General features: G+C 64.2%; 1 protein-coding gene across 1 annotated transcript; it reads left to right on the plus strand.

The window, feature by feature from the left end:
• Positions 1 to 6,176: 6,176 nt before the first annotated feature.
• Positions 6,177 to 9,727, plus strand: LOC135313652 (scavenger receptor cysteine-rich type 1 protein M130-like). Its single transcript, XM_064453286.1, is given in 11 exon segments — positions 6,177 to 6,630; positions 6,722 to 7,039; positions 7,115 to 7,420; positions 7,497 to 7,817; positions 7,997 to 8,305; positions 8,384 to 8,550; positions 8,552 to 8,699; positions 8,797 to 9,174; positions 9,257 to 9,400; positions 9,520 to 9,615; positions 9,711 to 9,727. Coding segments are annotated over 11 exon segments (2,658 nt in total).
• The last annotated feature ends 6,108 nt before the right edge of the window (positions 9,728 to 15,835 follow it).

The raw sequence follows: 15,835 nt of genomic DNA on the forward strand, positions 1-15,835 counted from the left end.
CCACGCATGGGGCACAGCCAGAGCCAGGGCGGCTTCCTCCCGCCTTCAGCAGCACCGAGCCCTGGGCTAGAAATGGCTCCGCTTCTGGCAAGGACCTCTCGTAAAGGCGGGAGCGCCCGCCTTTGGCTCAGCGCCCAGCGCCCGTCTCTTACCGGAGCACCCGCAGGCGGCTGCCCGGGTGCCGCAGAGCGGGGAGAGGCGGGGGTGCAGCTCCTCCTGCCGCCGCTCTGCGAGGGGACGGGGACGCGCGCTGGCTCCAGAGGCACCGGTGCTGCAGGGGGACGGAGCCCGGCGGGCACGGGCACTCCTCACCGCACCTGGGAGCTCCCGGCTTCGACGCCGGCGCACAACCTGCCCCCGAGCAGCGCTCGCCACCAGCTCGCGGCAGGTCTCCGCGGCTGGGACCTCCGCGCCTTGGGGGACGCAAAGGATCGCGAGCGTTACTGCTGGGGTTGTCCAGCCGAGAATAGAACTCCTTCACGCCGGGCGGCAGGACTCTCTCCGGCGCCGGGTGCACGGGGGATCTCTCCTCCCGGCACGCGCGCCTACTGGCGTCCAGTGGTGACGTTCCTACGTGACGGTTAACACACCGCCCTCTCTAATCCATAACCATCGCACCTAATCTACCCGTACGTTTCCGACACAGACGGGCCTCAGCAGCCCTGCTGCGTGCGCTCAGTTAGCGTTACAGCGACTAGCGGCACACTCACAGTAACCACTCTTAGATTTGGCGAAGCTGTTTATTTACATCTTCCGTCACACTGGCAATGTGAATACCGCAATGCTCCTTATCCAGTTCCAAACACCCGCGTAGGCCCCTTTCCTCGGCCGGTAACAGACCAAAGGCCAAACCCTGTGGTGCGGGCAGGTCACTGGTTGCTTGCACCTGCCTATTCGCCACACGCCAACCTCGTGCCGTGGCGTCACCCAAACTACCCACCCGCCACGGTCGGTTTGCTCTGAGCAACGCTGGGCTCTGCCAAGCCACCATCGCGGGGGCTGACATCGAGCCCGTCGCCCATCCCGCCCCCGCCGCTGTTGACGGGCCGTGCCACGGGCCTACCTTTACCTCTCTGTTGAGTTTTCCCCGTCACTGAGGGGTAACGCGATTCTTTTCCCCAGCGGGCACCGTGTCAATGCCCCTGACGTATCCGATGGTTCGGAATGGCAAAGGACAGTGTCCTGTGCCGGCAGCAAGGGCATTCCCAGCGCAGTATTTAGCCACTTCCCACTGGATTGTGGTTCCATCGGGAAAACGAGACGAAGATCAGGTCGATTGTAGGATACGGGCATTTACTAAAGGCATCTCCTGCAGAGTCAAAATGCCCCCTTCTATTGACTTGCTACTTGAGTGCGGGAGGGGTAGACGAGCAGAAATACTGGAGATGTTTTGTAACCCTGCAAAACCCTGAGCTAGTTTGAAGAACAAATTGGCCTCTAATCCTCCCCTTTCTGCTACCGTCATGACAGTCATGAGAATTTTGGAGAGGAGGTATTTGCATTTAGCAATTTCACACTATTTAGACCTTCATCAAAGCCATAAACAGAATTGCCGTAACTCCACGTAGGGCTATGCCTTGTGCGCAAGCGAAATCCGCGTGAGCGATGCCCTGACCCCAGGGACAATCCACAAACTGTCCCTTTTAACTCTCAGCCACAAAGGCCTTTCGTTCCGTTTCCCCACGGCCCACTTATCCCAACAGGGAGTCCTTTCTTAATGCCTGTGTGACGGATCCGCGGCCCTACTCCGTCAAGCCGGGCGGCCGTACATGTAGCCAGGAGGACTTGAGAGGCTCCTTTCCAATGCTCTTTCAGAGGCTGGTCCTTCCAAGGCCTTAGACAGAGCCCCTCTCCTGCCTGAAATTCCCGCACACCTTAGGCAGTACCCAAGCCTAAAGGTGTTCTCAGCTGTAGATACCTGTTAAGAGAAGACAACGCCTTCCCGAGAGGAATCACGTCTTCTCTAAGATACTGTGTCCCTAGTCATGCTAGAGACCCTGGCTGATGATTTATGCTTTCAGCAGGCCTCCCACACACTGTTTCAAAAGACCTGACTCTCCTCTGCCCCTCGGTGCCGTCCTTGCCCTCAGCAACGCTAACGGGAGAGCAGCTGGCCATTTTAACTCTGCCTCCTGACAGGTTTTATTCCCTTTGCCGCCTTCCCGTTCTTTGAGTCATTCTTTCCGCTTTCCCACGAGGCTGCGGCCTCCGCAGCGGACGTAAATCCCACTGTATTTCTCATGTTCTTACAGGCGACTGAAGGCGTTTTGTCACAAGGCGGGCTCCTTACTCGGAGGATGTTCCCGTCGGAATCCCACAACGGGGGATTATTTCTAGCAATAAGCCTTCACCTACTTCTCTAGCCCCATTGGTGCGACAGGGAAAGGCTTCTCTGCCCATCCACAAAACGTTTCCACCCCTACCAAGAAACACCGATGCCCACTCTGCCTGGGGACTTCTCAAAAGCCTGTTTGCCAGCCACCGCCACGAGTATTTCCTCTCTTGGTTTTCCCAAGTGGACGACTAGCTTGGCTTCAAGGACTGGTTTGCTGGCAGATTTCACACCTCTTGGTACGACCCTTAGCTCTATTTCCCATCCCTGCACTTCAAGTGTGGACCTTAGCATTGTCCAGAAGAGCTTCCACCCGCTAACGTGTCCCTCTATGGTCTTTGTCCATCACCTCTCTCTTCACGCTTGAAGGTGCTCCTACTCGATCGTCTCCTCTCATCCACCAGCCTTCCCTGCCCTTCTCTGCCTTCAGCAGTTTAACCCCACTTCCCTAGTAGGGGTTCTAAACCCTTTTTCCCTTCTAGTTTAGTAGGGCGTTGTTTTCGTCTTACCGGCTGCGCTCCAGGGTCCAATGTGATGCTTACGGGCTCAGCAGCGCCAGGTCGTCCTGGGATCCCGGAGGCCCCGGCCGGGGGGTTCCCGCACTCCGTGCGTCTGCCCGAGTTATTTCATGTACCGGAGTCTCTTGCACTTCTTCCTGTAACACAAACACCTGCGCTTCCAGGGCTTTTTCTTCCGCTAGCTGCACCTCCACATTGCCTTGCTCAAAAACAGTTTGGGCGTTGCGTTTGCTAAGTACATCTCTTCCCAACAGAGGCGTCGGGCAGTCGGGAACCTATAAACGTTTGTGAGCACAGAACTGCACGTCCCATTCCACACTCGCTTGGCTGGAAGAAAGGCCTTACCCCCTTTTTCCCTCCGGCCCCAATAATACCCATATTCTCTTGACTCAGTTTACCCCTGCAGGCATTTAACGCTGAACATGCCGCTCCTCTAGTTTTGATATTGATTTGGTTGATAACCCCCTGGATCGGCCGATCGCCACAAAGCACAAAGCACAGCACGCTCCGCTCGCGCGCGCACCCCCCACCCCCCCACCCCCTATGGCTGTCACTGGGTGCAGACAAGCCCTTACGCTGGCACTTGGTGCCAACAAGCCTTCCCTTACCCTTACGGCCGGCACTCCGGCCGGCCCGTAACAGCGTGCACGCAAGCCTTCCCTCGGCAGGGAAGACCTTTGGCTGGCACGTGAGGCACTCACGCCAGCCAGCGCTTAATTCCGATGCCCTGCCGGGACGCCAAACCGGACCCTTTTTAAGGCTGCGACTCACCGACCGGTGCCAGGTGGGACTCGAACCCTCCAGCCCCAAAGTAACGCCTTCATAAATGCCAGGGCTCTTCCTTCGAACTCACCGGCTCAGGGGATCAGAGGATCTCCCCAAAAAGCCCTCGGTGGCGCCGCAGACCTCTAGATCCTCTAGCTCCCAGCAGCCTCAGAAGCAGAGTCCCGCCAGGGTCCCCAAACTGTCCCTGAAACCCAGGGATAAAGCTCCTGACCACCGGCTGTATTAAAGAGCCGGCATGACGCCACTCGGCGCCGGGTGCGTGGGGGACCTCTCCTCCCGGCACGCACACCTACGGGAGGCCATCTGTGACATTTACACGTGACAGTTAACACACCACCCTCTCTAATACATAACCATTGACCAGGCTGAGCATCCTCTTCTGCCGTTGGTCTCCATCTTCTCGCCTTAGATTTAAAATTACAGTGTGATCCGACTTCACTGCGCATGACCAAGAGGCGCTGGGGGGGAGGGGGGCGGACGTACTTCTTCCATCCCTCGGAGGAGCCGCTGAGCGCAATCTCCCCCCGCCGGAATCCCTTTTCCCCCAGCTCCTGTCACTCTCACTGCTCTCATCGTTTGACGGCTGTGGCATCCCTCCAGCTTCCTTGCGGGACGATGGTTCCTTCTCGTGTCGGTCCTTGAAGTTTCTCAGCCCGTGACCCTTGAATTCCTTTCACGAGCTGCCTCCCTGAGTCGCCTCTATTTCTCAGGATGTGGGTTTAGGTTAATAACGGCTCACGCTGCAGGTTTAACCCTTGACTTATTTACACCACCTGCAGCTTCATGCTCACCTCCCAGCTTGCTCCGAGCCTTCCTGACGATGGTCAGGCGGGTGCAGGGGCTGCTGATGGACAGGTTCTCCCCGAGAGAGGAGCCCACTTCTTGGTACCGGAGGAACTCCTGGACCACGTGCTTTCTCTATTTCTGCTTGTACTCTGCGCCGACGAGAAGCAGAGTCAGCCCCAAGCACGGCCGCGCTCCCAAGGAGCCCCTAACCAGCCCGACCGCGCGCCCGACACACCAACGGGACACTTGTTTCACCGCTCAGGGCCTCCCCAGGCCATGTGTACGTACAGCCCAAGGCGGCGGCGGCGGCGGCGGCAGTTGCCGACCCTCCTTGGTTGGGACATGAACGTCGCGGGTGACGCCGACGTCGGGGTCGGCCCCACGAGCCGTCCCGGGGTGGGACGGGGCCCTTGGCAGGTGGCGGGTCCCCGGCCCCTCGCGGAGGCTGGCGGCACGTGGCGCTGCTGCCCACGCTGCCTGCAGGCGTGCCCCCGCAGCCCCCGCAGGGAGGAGGCCGTTCCCCCCGCGCGCCCGCCATGCCGCCAACGGCCGCCACCGCGCGCGGCCCCCGCGGCCGCCTGCGTCTCCGGCTGCCGCCGCGCCGGCCTCCGGCAGCTCGCTGGGCCCTCCCGCCGCCGCCACCACTCGGGGCCGTCACCGCGCCTTTGGGCGCCTTTGCCCGGGCTTGCACATCTGCAGCCTTTCCACGCACAGCCGCCTGCCACGACGCCTCCTCCTCGCCCTGCTCCGTGTCCCACCGCCGGCCGGGCCGCGGCCGCCAGCGCCGCCCAGCCCTGGCAGAGCCCGCCAGGGCCCGCGCCCGTGCCAGGCTCGGCCCCCTCCTCATCCTCGCACGCGGCCGAGCCCTGGCGGCCGCTCCGGCTCCCTTCCAGCCCCCGCGCCCGCCGCTTCTTGCGGGCGCTTGGTCCCGGCTTAGCCGGGCGCGATCCCCTCCCCCCGGCACCGGATCGGCTCCGTGCCCCCTCGGCGGCGTCACCGCGGGAGGTGCTGGCGCGCCAAAGCACGGCGCTGTCGGTAGCGCTGCAGGTGGCCGGGGAGCCGCGTGCGGTCGATGCCGAGGGCAGGTCCCCGCTTTGGGGGAAACCGCCTCCTTCCTGCCGGCGCCGCGAGGCGAGCGCGGGGGCACACCTGCAGGCAGTGCGGGCAGCACCGCCATGTGCCGCCGGCCTGCGCGAGGTGCCGGGGATGCGCCGCCTGCGGCCGCGGCGCTCAGCCTGGCGCCGCCTTTCGCCTCGGTGCCCCGCTGGGGTCTCCAGGCACCCGCGGGGAGGGCGGCACCCCAAGGACGGGTGCCGGCGTGCCGGGCTCTTTGGCCTTTGCCCCGTGCCGGCGCCGAGGGCGGCCCCGTGGAGCCTTTGCTGGAGTTTTGGGGCGAGCCCTGTCGCCATCAGGACTGGGCTCTTGCCGCGGCTCTGGCAGCAGGGACAGCCCCGCGGGGGCACACGGGTGGGAAGGGCCCCCGCGCCTCATGCCGGTGGCAGGTGCCTCGCGGGGGGGCTGGCTCCCCTCGGGGGCACCTGGGCGCCGACCCTCCGTGGGGAGGAGTGTGACGCCAGAAGCGGAGCTGAGCCTCATATTTGGGCACAGAGCACGTTATTGGAGGCCGGGGCCCCGCCAGCCGGGAGATAACCCGCCTGATAACGTCTCAAAAGGTGCTGCCGCCCCCATTGGCTCCCGCCTGCGGGGCTGCCTATATATGAGCCGCCCCGCGCCGGGGGGTCCGGGACGGCAGCATGGTGCCCATCGGGGCGTTGGGGCTGCTCTTGTGTGTGCAGCTGTGCCGGGCTGAGCTCCAAGGCACGGGGGCAGCCGTGGGGGCACACACCACCCCCCAGCCCTCGCCCGGCCTCGGCACCCTCCTCACCGCAGGCGCCGAGGAGCTGCGGCTGGTGGGCGGCGGCGGGCGCTGCGCCGGGAGGGTGGAGGTCAAGCACGATGGCGAGTGGGGCTCCGTCTGCGTCTACGAATATGTTCGTCATGGCTACTGGGGCACCGTGGTGTGCCGGCAGCTGGGCTGTGGTGCGGTGGTCAAGGCGTCCCCCTACGCCCCATTCGGGCAGGGCACCGGCCGGATTTGGCTCCAGCCCTTCTGTAGCGGTGGTGAGGCAACACTGAAGGACTGTTACCATTATGGCTGGGGACAGCACTATTGCGGCCATGAGCGGGACATCGGGGTGACCTGTGCAGGTGAGCTGGGGGTACTGGCGGTGCTGGGACAACCACAGTGTGCCGGGGCATCCCCCGGCAGGGCTGAGGCCGTGCTGGTGCCCCCGTGCAGAGGCGGTGGAGCTGCGGCTGGTGGGCGGCGGAGGTCCCTGCACCGGGAGGGTGGAGGTGAAGCTGCGGGGCCAATGGGGATCGGTGGCGGACGACAACTGGGACAGGGAAGATGCCAAGGTGGTGTGCCAGCAGCTGGGCTGTGGATCAGCCATCGGTGCACACATCGCCAGCACCCACGTTGGGAAAGGTTCCGGTCCCGTCAGTCTGGTTTTTGTGAACTGCCGTGGGAAAGAAACTGTCCTCTGGGAATGCGAAATCCGTGGCTGGGGACCCTACAGCATCACTCACAACTACGACGTCGCTGTCACCTGCCAAAGTAGGAGCCGTGCGGTGGGGGGGGGCACACCCATCCCGGCACATCCCTGACCGTTGACCCCCATGTCTCTCCCAGCGGGGTTTGCCCGGCTGGTCGGCGGCGACAGCGCCTGTGCCGGGCGGCTGGAGGTGCGGCAGGGCCGAACGTGGAGCAGCGTCTGCGAGGACCACGTGGACATCAAGGCGGCCCAGGTGGTCTGCCGGGAGCTGGGCTGCGGCGCGGTGCTGGCCGTCCCCGGCACCGGCCGCTTTCAGGAGGGAACGGGGTCGCTCTGGCAGGAGGGGTTTGAGTGCACGGGCACCGAGCCCTTCCTCGCCGCCTGTGCCCGGCGGCCGCTCCACGCACAGGGCTGCAGCGGCCACGCCAGCATCATCTGCTCCCGTAAGCAGGGGGATGCTGGGGGGTGTTGGGGGGCGTCCCCGCACCGTCGCCCCCCACAACGCTCTGTCTTCTGCAGCCTACACGCGTTTCCGTCTGGCGAACAGCAGCTCGGGCTGCTCCGGGCGGGTGGAGGTGGAGGTGGGGGGCACGTGGGGGTCCGTCTGCGCCACCGGCTGGGACCTGCCCGACACCCACGTCCTCTGCCACCACCTCGGCTGCGGCACCGCCGCCGCCACCGCCGTGCCCCAGGGAGGCTCCCTCGGCAGCGGGGACGGGCCGCTGTGGCAGGACACCTTCCGCTGCAGCGGGACCGAGCGGCACCCAGGCGAGTGCCCCACCACGGTGCTGGGGGAGCCCCCCTGCCCCGCCGGCCTCGCCGCCACCATCAACTGCTCAGGTCGGTATGGCACCCGCCGCAAAATCCCTCACAGGCCTCTTGGGACCCCTAAGAGCTGGGCGCGGAGGGCACAGGGCCATGCTGGGGAGAGGGGAGGGCTGAAGCAGGGTCCCGCCACCCCGTCAGGGCCCCGACGGTGCTGGTGCTGCGGCCCCTCGGCACACTCGGGGACGTTGCAGGCACTGTGGAGCCCCTGCGGCTGGTGGAGGGGGAGAGCCGGTGCGACGGGCGGCTGGAGGTCTCCGCCAGCCCCGGGGCCTGGGCCCGCATGCCGGCGGGGCTCTGGGATGCCCGCGGTGCCAGCGTGGTGTGCCGGCAGCTGGGCTGCGGCGCGCCGGAGAAGGTCTACACCGTGGCGGGCTCGGGTGCGGCAGGGCCGCAAGGGCTGCGCTGTGCCGGCACCGAGGACAACCTGGCCCAGTGCAACGTCTCGCGCACGGCCGCCACGCCGACCGGCAGCCGCGACGAGGTGGTCGTCGTCTGCTCAGGTGAGTGTCCCGGGAAGGGCTGGGGGGTGCCGGCACCGCCAGCGGCCGCCCCAGCCCGCTCCCCTGCGTGCCCCGCAGGCAGCCGGCGCGTGAGGCTGGCGGGCAGCCCCGGGCGCTGCGCCGGGCGGGTGGAGGTCTACGCCAACGGCACCTGGGCCACCGTCTGCCAGGAGAGCTGGGACCTGGCGGACGCCACCGTCGTCTGCCGCCAGCTGGGCTGCGGAACCGCGCTGGAGGCACCCGCATCGCCCATCGCCTCCCGTCGGTCCCGGCACGGGGCCGCTGTGGCCGCACGCCGCTGCCTGCGCCGGCAACGAGGCGTCTCTCTGGGATTGCCCGGCCTCGGCACAGCACGGCTGCCAGCGCGGTGGCGGGGCGGGAGCCGTCTGCTCAGGTCAGTGCTGTGCGCCCCAGCTCGGGGACAGGGGGACCAGACCCCGGGGGGTGCCTGGCCCAGCCGTGCCATGACCCCCCTCTGCACCCCCTCGCAGAGCACCTCTCCCTGCGCCTGGTGGGCGGCGGCAGCCCCTGCAGCGGGCACCTGGAGGTGTTCTACAACAACACCTGGGGCCGCGTCTGCGCCGAAGGCACCACCTCCGCTACTGCGGCCGCTGTGTGCCGGCAGCTGGGCTGCGGGGAGACGGGGACTCTGGAGGACACCCCCGCCCTTGCCCTTGCCTGGCTGGCCTGGGTGGGCTGCAAGGAGGGGGCCGCATCGCTCTGGCGCTGCCCCTCGGCACCCTGGCACCTGCAGAATTGCAGCGACGGCAGGGGCGCCCACATCACTTGTGACAAGGACACGGACAGCACAAGCGGGACGCCCACCCCGGCCCCGGGGAGCCGCTGCCCCGACGGTGCCACTTGCACAGGTAGCTCTGCCCGTGCCGGCAGCCCCCCGCGCCGGGCTGGCCGCAGTCCCCCTCCTCACGCCCCCGCCCCATCTCCCCCCAGCTCTCCCCAGCACCAGCAGCCCGGCGGCAGCGGTGGGGACCGTGCCGGTGTCCACGGTGCTGTGTGCGCTCCTGGGGACGCTGCTGTGCCTGGCCCTGGGCGCCCTGGCCGTGCAGGCGTACCGTGCCCGTGCTGGGCGCCGAGGTGAGTGCTTGCGGGTCCTGGGGCTCCTCCACCGTGGGGTGGATCCATGGGCGGGCGGCGGCTGACCCCGCTGCCACCCTCCGTCCTCACGCCCTGCGTGAGCGCTCCCCACATTTCAGGCCTCGGCAGAGCCGCGGACGCTCTCTCCGATGCCGTCTACGAGGAGCTGGACTACACCGTGCTGCCGGACTACCAGGAGGTGCCCAGTCGCTCAGGTCGGTGCAGCCCCCCGCCGTGCCCGGCAGCTCTCCCCAGACGGTGGGGGCTCTGCCCCACGGCCCCACCGCAGCACCGGCTCCCGGTACTGCAGCGCTGGCCCGGCCCTGAGGCACGGGGGTGTCCCCCGGTCCCACTGCGGCCCCGCTCTGCAGCGAGGGGCCGTGCTGCCCATGGTGCCGGCTCCGCTCGCCCCCGACACTCCGTCCTGCCCCACCAGGCTCCCTCTCGGAGGGCTCGGGGAAGAAGCTGCCGTATTACACCGGGGACAGCATGGAGGAGAGAGACCCCGAGGCAGCCCCAGGTAGGGCCAGGGCAGGCACAGGCATGGCGGGGAGCCCCGCGGAGAGGGGCCACGGCCAGGCACTGGGGAGCTGAGGGGACACGGCCCCCCTCTCCTGGGCAAGCCCAGCTCAGCTCTGGCTCTCCTTTGCGTGCAGCAAAGCATCACCTTTCCCTGCTGATTAACCCCCGGGGCGGCTCTGGCTCAGAGCCTGCAGCCCCGGCGCCACCAGCACAGCCCCAGCGGCGTGGCCGGAGAGGGGGGGGCACAGCCAGACCCCTGCCACGGCCTCCGCCTCACCCCCGTCCCCCCGTGCCTGTCCCAGACTCCCCTGCCCAGCACAGACCCCACGACGGCTATGATGATGCCGCGGACGTGCCGCAAGAGCCCCCCGCTCCCGGCGCTGGGGACGTCTCCGAGGGGGGAGCACAGAGCAGATGGGGCCGTCTCCCACCCACAGGTAAGAGGGGCCACGGCCGCCTGGTGCCCTGCAGAGCCACCTGCGGCGGGGCCGGGCTGCGGTGGCGGGCAGGGAGCAGGCAGCAAGTCCAGGGGGGCTGGGGCAAGACCCCAGCCCGCGCCTGGCACGAGGGACACGAAGCAGCCCCCCTAAGGCACCGGCCTTTGCTCTCCCCTAAGGTGGGAGCTGCCTCCCCACAAGTCCCCCACGAGACACAAGGGAGCCCCCGGCACAGCCACCGGGGGACACAGACTACGACGACGTTGCCATCGGCACCCCGGGGACGTCGCTGTGAGGATGCCCGCCCCACCCCGCAGGAGTCCCTGGGGACACGCGTGCAGGGTGCTGGGGCTCCGTCCCCAACGAGGGATGGCCCTGGACACAGGGGGCACCTCTCCCTGACCGGCACCGCAGCCCAGCAGCAAAACAGACGCCGGCTCCCTCCCACGAGCATCCAGCAGGGACTGCTGCTTTTTTTAGTTCACTCTGAATTTCTGTGTTTGTCTATAAAACCCCAAACTGGCTGCAGGCTCACTTGCAGGGCTGGCACCTCGCTCCCGGGTACATGAGCCACCCCGCGGGGCAGGACCCTCACCCACAGACACATTTGGTGGCCACGGCGGGGACGGGGACGGGGGGAGCACGGGGAAGGGCGCAGGGGGATTCCTGGCACTGGCCCCAGGGCCTTCATTTGCCACCGGCCAACAGCCACACAACTGTTCCCGGCGACACGCGGGGGGCACTGGGAGCGGGAAGGGCCGGCCCGGCTCTGCCCCGACCCCCAGCACATGCAGGCAGGACCTCCTCCCCTCTCCCCCCACGCATGGGGCACAGCCAGAGCCAGGGCGGCTTCCTCCCGCCTTCAGCAGCACCGAGCCCTGGGCTAGAAATGGCTCCGCTTCTGGCAAGGACCTCTCGTAAAGGCGGGAGCGCCCGCCTTTGGCTCAGCGCCCAGCGCCCGTCTCTTACCGGAGCACCCGCAGGCGGCTGCCCGGGTGCCGCAGAGCGGGGAGAGGCGGGGGTGCAGCTCCTCCTGCCGCCGCTCTGCGAGGGGACGGGGACGCGCGCTGGCTCCAGAGGCACCGGAGCTGCAGGGGGACGGAGCCCGGCGGGCACGGGCAGACCTCACCGCACCTGGGAGCTCCCGGCTTCGACGCCGGCGCACAACCTGCCCCCGAGCAGCGCTCGCCACCAGCTCGCGGCAGGTCTCCGCGGCTGGGACCTCCGCGCCTTGGGGGACGCAAAGGCTCACGAGCGTTACTGCTGGGGTTGTCCAGCCGAGAATAGAACTCCTTCACGCCGGGCGGCAGGACTCTCTCCGGCGCCGGGTGCACGGGGGATCTCTCCTCCCGGCACGCGCGCCTACTGGCGTCCAGTGGTGACGTTCCTACGTGACGGTTAACACACCGCCCTCTCTAATCCATAACCATCGCACCTAATCTACCCGTACGTTTCCGACACAGACGGGCCTCAGCAGCCCTGCTGCGTGCGCTCAGTTAGCGTTACAGCGACTAGCGGCACACTCACAGTAACCACTCTTAGATTTGGCGAAGCTGTTTATTTACATCTTCCGTCACACTGGCAATGTGAATACCGCAATGCTCCTTATCCAGTTCCAAACACCCGCGTAGGCCCCTTTCCTCGGCCGGTAACAGACCAAAGGCCAAACCCTGTGGTGCGGGCAGGTCACTGGTTGCTTGCACCTGCCTATTCGCCACACGCCAACCTCGTGCCGTGGCGTCACCCAAACTACCCACCCGCCACGGTCGGTTTGCTCCGAGCAACGCTGGGCTCTGCCAAGCCACCATCGCGGGGGCTGACATCGAGCCCGTCGCCCATCCCGCCCCCGCCGCTGTTGACGGGCCGTGCCACGGGCCTACCTTTACCTCTCTGTTGAGTTTTCCCCGTCACTGAGGGGTAACGCGATTCTTTTCCGCAGCGGGCACCGTGTCAACGCCCCTGACGTATCCGATGGTTCGGAATGGCAAAGGACAGTGTCCTGTGCCAGCAGCAAGGGCATTCCCAGCGCAGTATTTAGCCACTTCCCACTGGATTGTGGTTCCATCGGGAAAACGAGACGAAGATCAGGTCGATTGTAGGATACGGGCATTTACTAAAGGCATCTCCTGCAGAGTCAAAATGCCCCCTTCTATTGACTTGCTACTTGAATGCGGGAGGGGTAGACGAGCAGAAATACTTGAGATGTTTTGTAACCTTGCAAAACCCTGAGCTAGTCTGAAGAACAAATTGGCCGCCCCTTTCTGCTACTGTCATGACAGTCATGAGAATTTTGGAGAGGAGGTATTTGCATTTAGAAATTTCACACTATTTAGACCTTCATCAAAGCCATAAACAGAATTGCCGTAACTCCACGTAGGGCTATGCCTTGTGCGCAAGCGAAATCCGCGTGAGCGATGCCCTGACCCCAGGTACAATCCACAAATCATCCCTTTTAACTCTCAGCCACAAAGGCCTTTCGTTCCGTTTCCCCACGGCCCACTTATCCCAACAGGGAGTCCTTTCTTAATGCCTGTGTGACGGATCCGCGGCCCTACTCCGTCAAGCCGGGCGGCCGTACATGTAGCCAGGAGGACTTGAGAGGCTCCTTTCCAATGCTCTTTCAGAGGCTGGTCCTTCCAAGTCCTTAGACAGAGCCCCTCTCCTGCCCGAAATTCCCGCATACCTTAGGCAGTACCCAAGCCTAAAGGTGTTCTCAGCTGTAGATACCTGTTAAGAGAAGACAACGCCTTCCCGAGAGGAATCACGTCTTCTCTAAGATACTGTGTCCCTAGTCATGCTAGAGACCCTGGCTGATGATTTATGCTTTCAGCAGGCCTCCCACACACCGTTTCAAAAGGCCTGACTCTCCTCTGCCCCTCGGTGCCGTCCTTGCCCTCAGCAACGCTAACGGGAGAGCAGCTGGCCATTTTAACTCTGCCTCCTGACAGGTTTTATTCCCTTTGCCGCCTTCCCGTTCTTTGAGTCATTCTTTCCGCTTTCCCACGAGGCTGCGGCCTCCGCAGCGGACGTAAATCCCACTGTATTTCTCATGTTCTTACAGGCGACTGAAGGCGTTTTGTCACAAGGCGGGCTCCTCACTCGGAGGACGTTCCCGTCGGAATCCCACAACGGGGGATTATTTCTAGCAATAAGCCTTCACCTACTTCTCTAGCCCCATTGGTGCGACAGGGAAAGGCTTCTCTGCCCATCCACAAAACGTTCCCACCCCTACCAAGAAACACCGATGCCCACTCTGCCTGGGGACTTCTCAAAAGCCTGTTTGCCAGCCACCGCCACGAGTATTTCCTCTCTTGGTTTTCCCAAGTGGACGACTAGCTTGGCTTCAAGGACTGGTTTGCTGGCAGATTTCACACCTCTTGGTACGACCCTTAGCTCTATTTCCCATCCCTGCACTTCAGGTGTGGACCTTAGCATTGTCCAGAAGAGCTTCCACCCGCTAACGTGTCCCTCTATGGTCTTTGTCCATCACCTCTCTCTTCACGCTTGAAGGTGCTCCTGCTCGATCCTCTCCTCTCATCCACCAGCCTTCCCTGCCCTTCTCTGCCTTCAGCAGTTTAACCCCACTTCCCTAGTAGGGGTTCTAAACCCTTTCTCCCTTCTAGTTTAGTAGGGCGTTGTTTTCGTCTTACCGGCTGCGCTCCAGGGTCCAATGTGATGCTTACGGGCTCAGCAGCGCCAGGTCGTCCTGGGATCCCGGAGGCCCCGGCCGGGGGGTTCCCGCACTCCGTGCGTCTGCCCGAGTTATTTCATGTACCGGAGTCTCTTGCACTTCTTCCTGTAACACAAACACCTGCGCTTCCAGGGCATTTTCTTCCGCTAGCTGCACCTCCACATTGCCTTGCTCAAAAACAGTTTGGGCGTTTCGTTTGCTAAGTACATCTCTTCCCAACAGAGGCGTCGGGCAGTCGGGAACCTATAAACGTTTGTGAGCACAGAACTGCGCGTCCCATTCCACACTCGCTTGGCTGGAAGAAAGGCCTTACCCCCTTTTTCCCTCCGGCCCCAATAATACCCATATTCTCTTGACTCAGTTTACCCCTGCAGGCATTTAACGCTGAACATGCCACTCCTCTAGTTTTGATATTCATTTGGTTGATAACCCCCTGGATCGACCGATCGCCACAAAGCACAAAGCACAGCACGCTCCGCTCGCGCGCGCACCCCCCACCCCCCCACCCCCTATGGCTGTCACTGGGTGCAGACAAGCCCTTACGCTGGCACTTGGTGCCAACAAGCCTTCCCTTACCCTTACGGCCGGCACTCCGGCCGGCCCGTAACAGCGTGCACGCAAGCCTTCCCTCGGCAGGGAAGACCTTTGGCTGGCACGTGAGGCACTCACGCCAGCCAGCGCTTAATCCCGATGCCCTGCCGGGACGCCAAACCGGACCCTTTTTAAGGCTGCGACTCACCGACCGCTGCCAGGTGGGACTCGAACCCTCCAGCCCCAAAGTAACGCCTTCATAAATGCCAGGGCTCTTCCTTCGAACTCACCGGCTCAGGGGATCAGAGGATCTCCCCAAAAAGCCCTCGGTGGCGCTGCAGACCTCTAGATCCTCTAGCTCCCAGCAGCCTCAGAAGCAGAGTCCCGCCAGGGTCCCCAAACTGTCCCTGAAACCCAGGGATAAAGCTCCTGACCACCGGCTGTATTAAAGAGCCGGCATGACGCCACTCGGCGCCGGGTGCGTGGGGGACCTCTCCTCCCGGCACGCACACCTACGGGAGGCCATCTGTGACATTTACATGTGACAGTTAACACACCACCCTCTCTAATACATAACCATTGACCGGGCTGAGCATCCTCTTCTGCCGTTGGTCTCCATCTTCTCGCCTTAGATTTAAAATTACAGTGTGATCCGACTTCACTGCGCATGACCAAGAGGCGCTGGGGGGGAGGGGGGCGGACGTACTTCTTCCATCCCTCGGAGGAGCCGCTGAGCGCAATCTCCCCCCGCCGAAATCCCTTTTCCCCCAGCTCCTGTCACTCTCACTGCTCTCATCGTTTCATGGCTGTGGCATCCCTCCAGCTTCCTTGCGGGACGATGGTTCCTTCTCGTGTCGGTCCTTGAAGTTTCTCAGCCCGTGACCCTTGAATTCCTTTCACGAGCTGCCTCCCTGAGTCGCCTCTATTTCTCAGGATGTGGGTTTAGGTTAATAACGGCTCACGCTGCAGGTTTAACCCTTGACTTATTTACACCACCTGCAGCTTCATGCTCACCTCCCAGCTTGCTCCGAGCCTTCCTGACGATGGTCAGGCGGGTGCAGGGGCTGCTGATGGACAGGTTCTCCCCGAGAGAGGAGTCCACTTCTTGGTACCGGAGGAACTCCTGGACCACGTGCTTTCTCTATTTCTGCTTGTCCTCTGCGCCGACGAGAAGCAGAGTCAGCCCCAAGCACGGCCGCGCTCCCAAGGAGCCCCTAACCAGCCCGACCGCGCGCCCGACACACCAACGGGACA

Source organism: Phalacrocorax carbo, chromosome 5 (genome assembly GCF_963921805.1).
Source record: "Phalacrocorax carbo chromosome 5, bPhaCar2.1, whole genome shotgun sequence".
Classification (NCBI taxonomy): domain Eukaryota; kingdom Metazoa; phylum Chordata; class Aves; order Suliformes; family Phalacrocoracidae; genus Phalacrocorax; species Phalacrocorax carbo.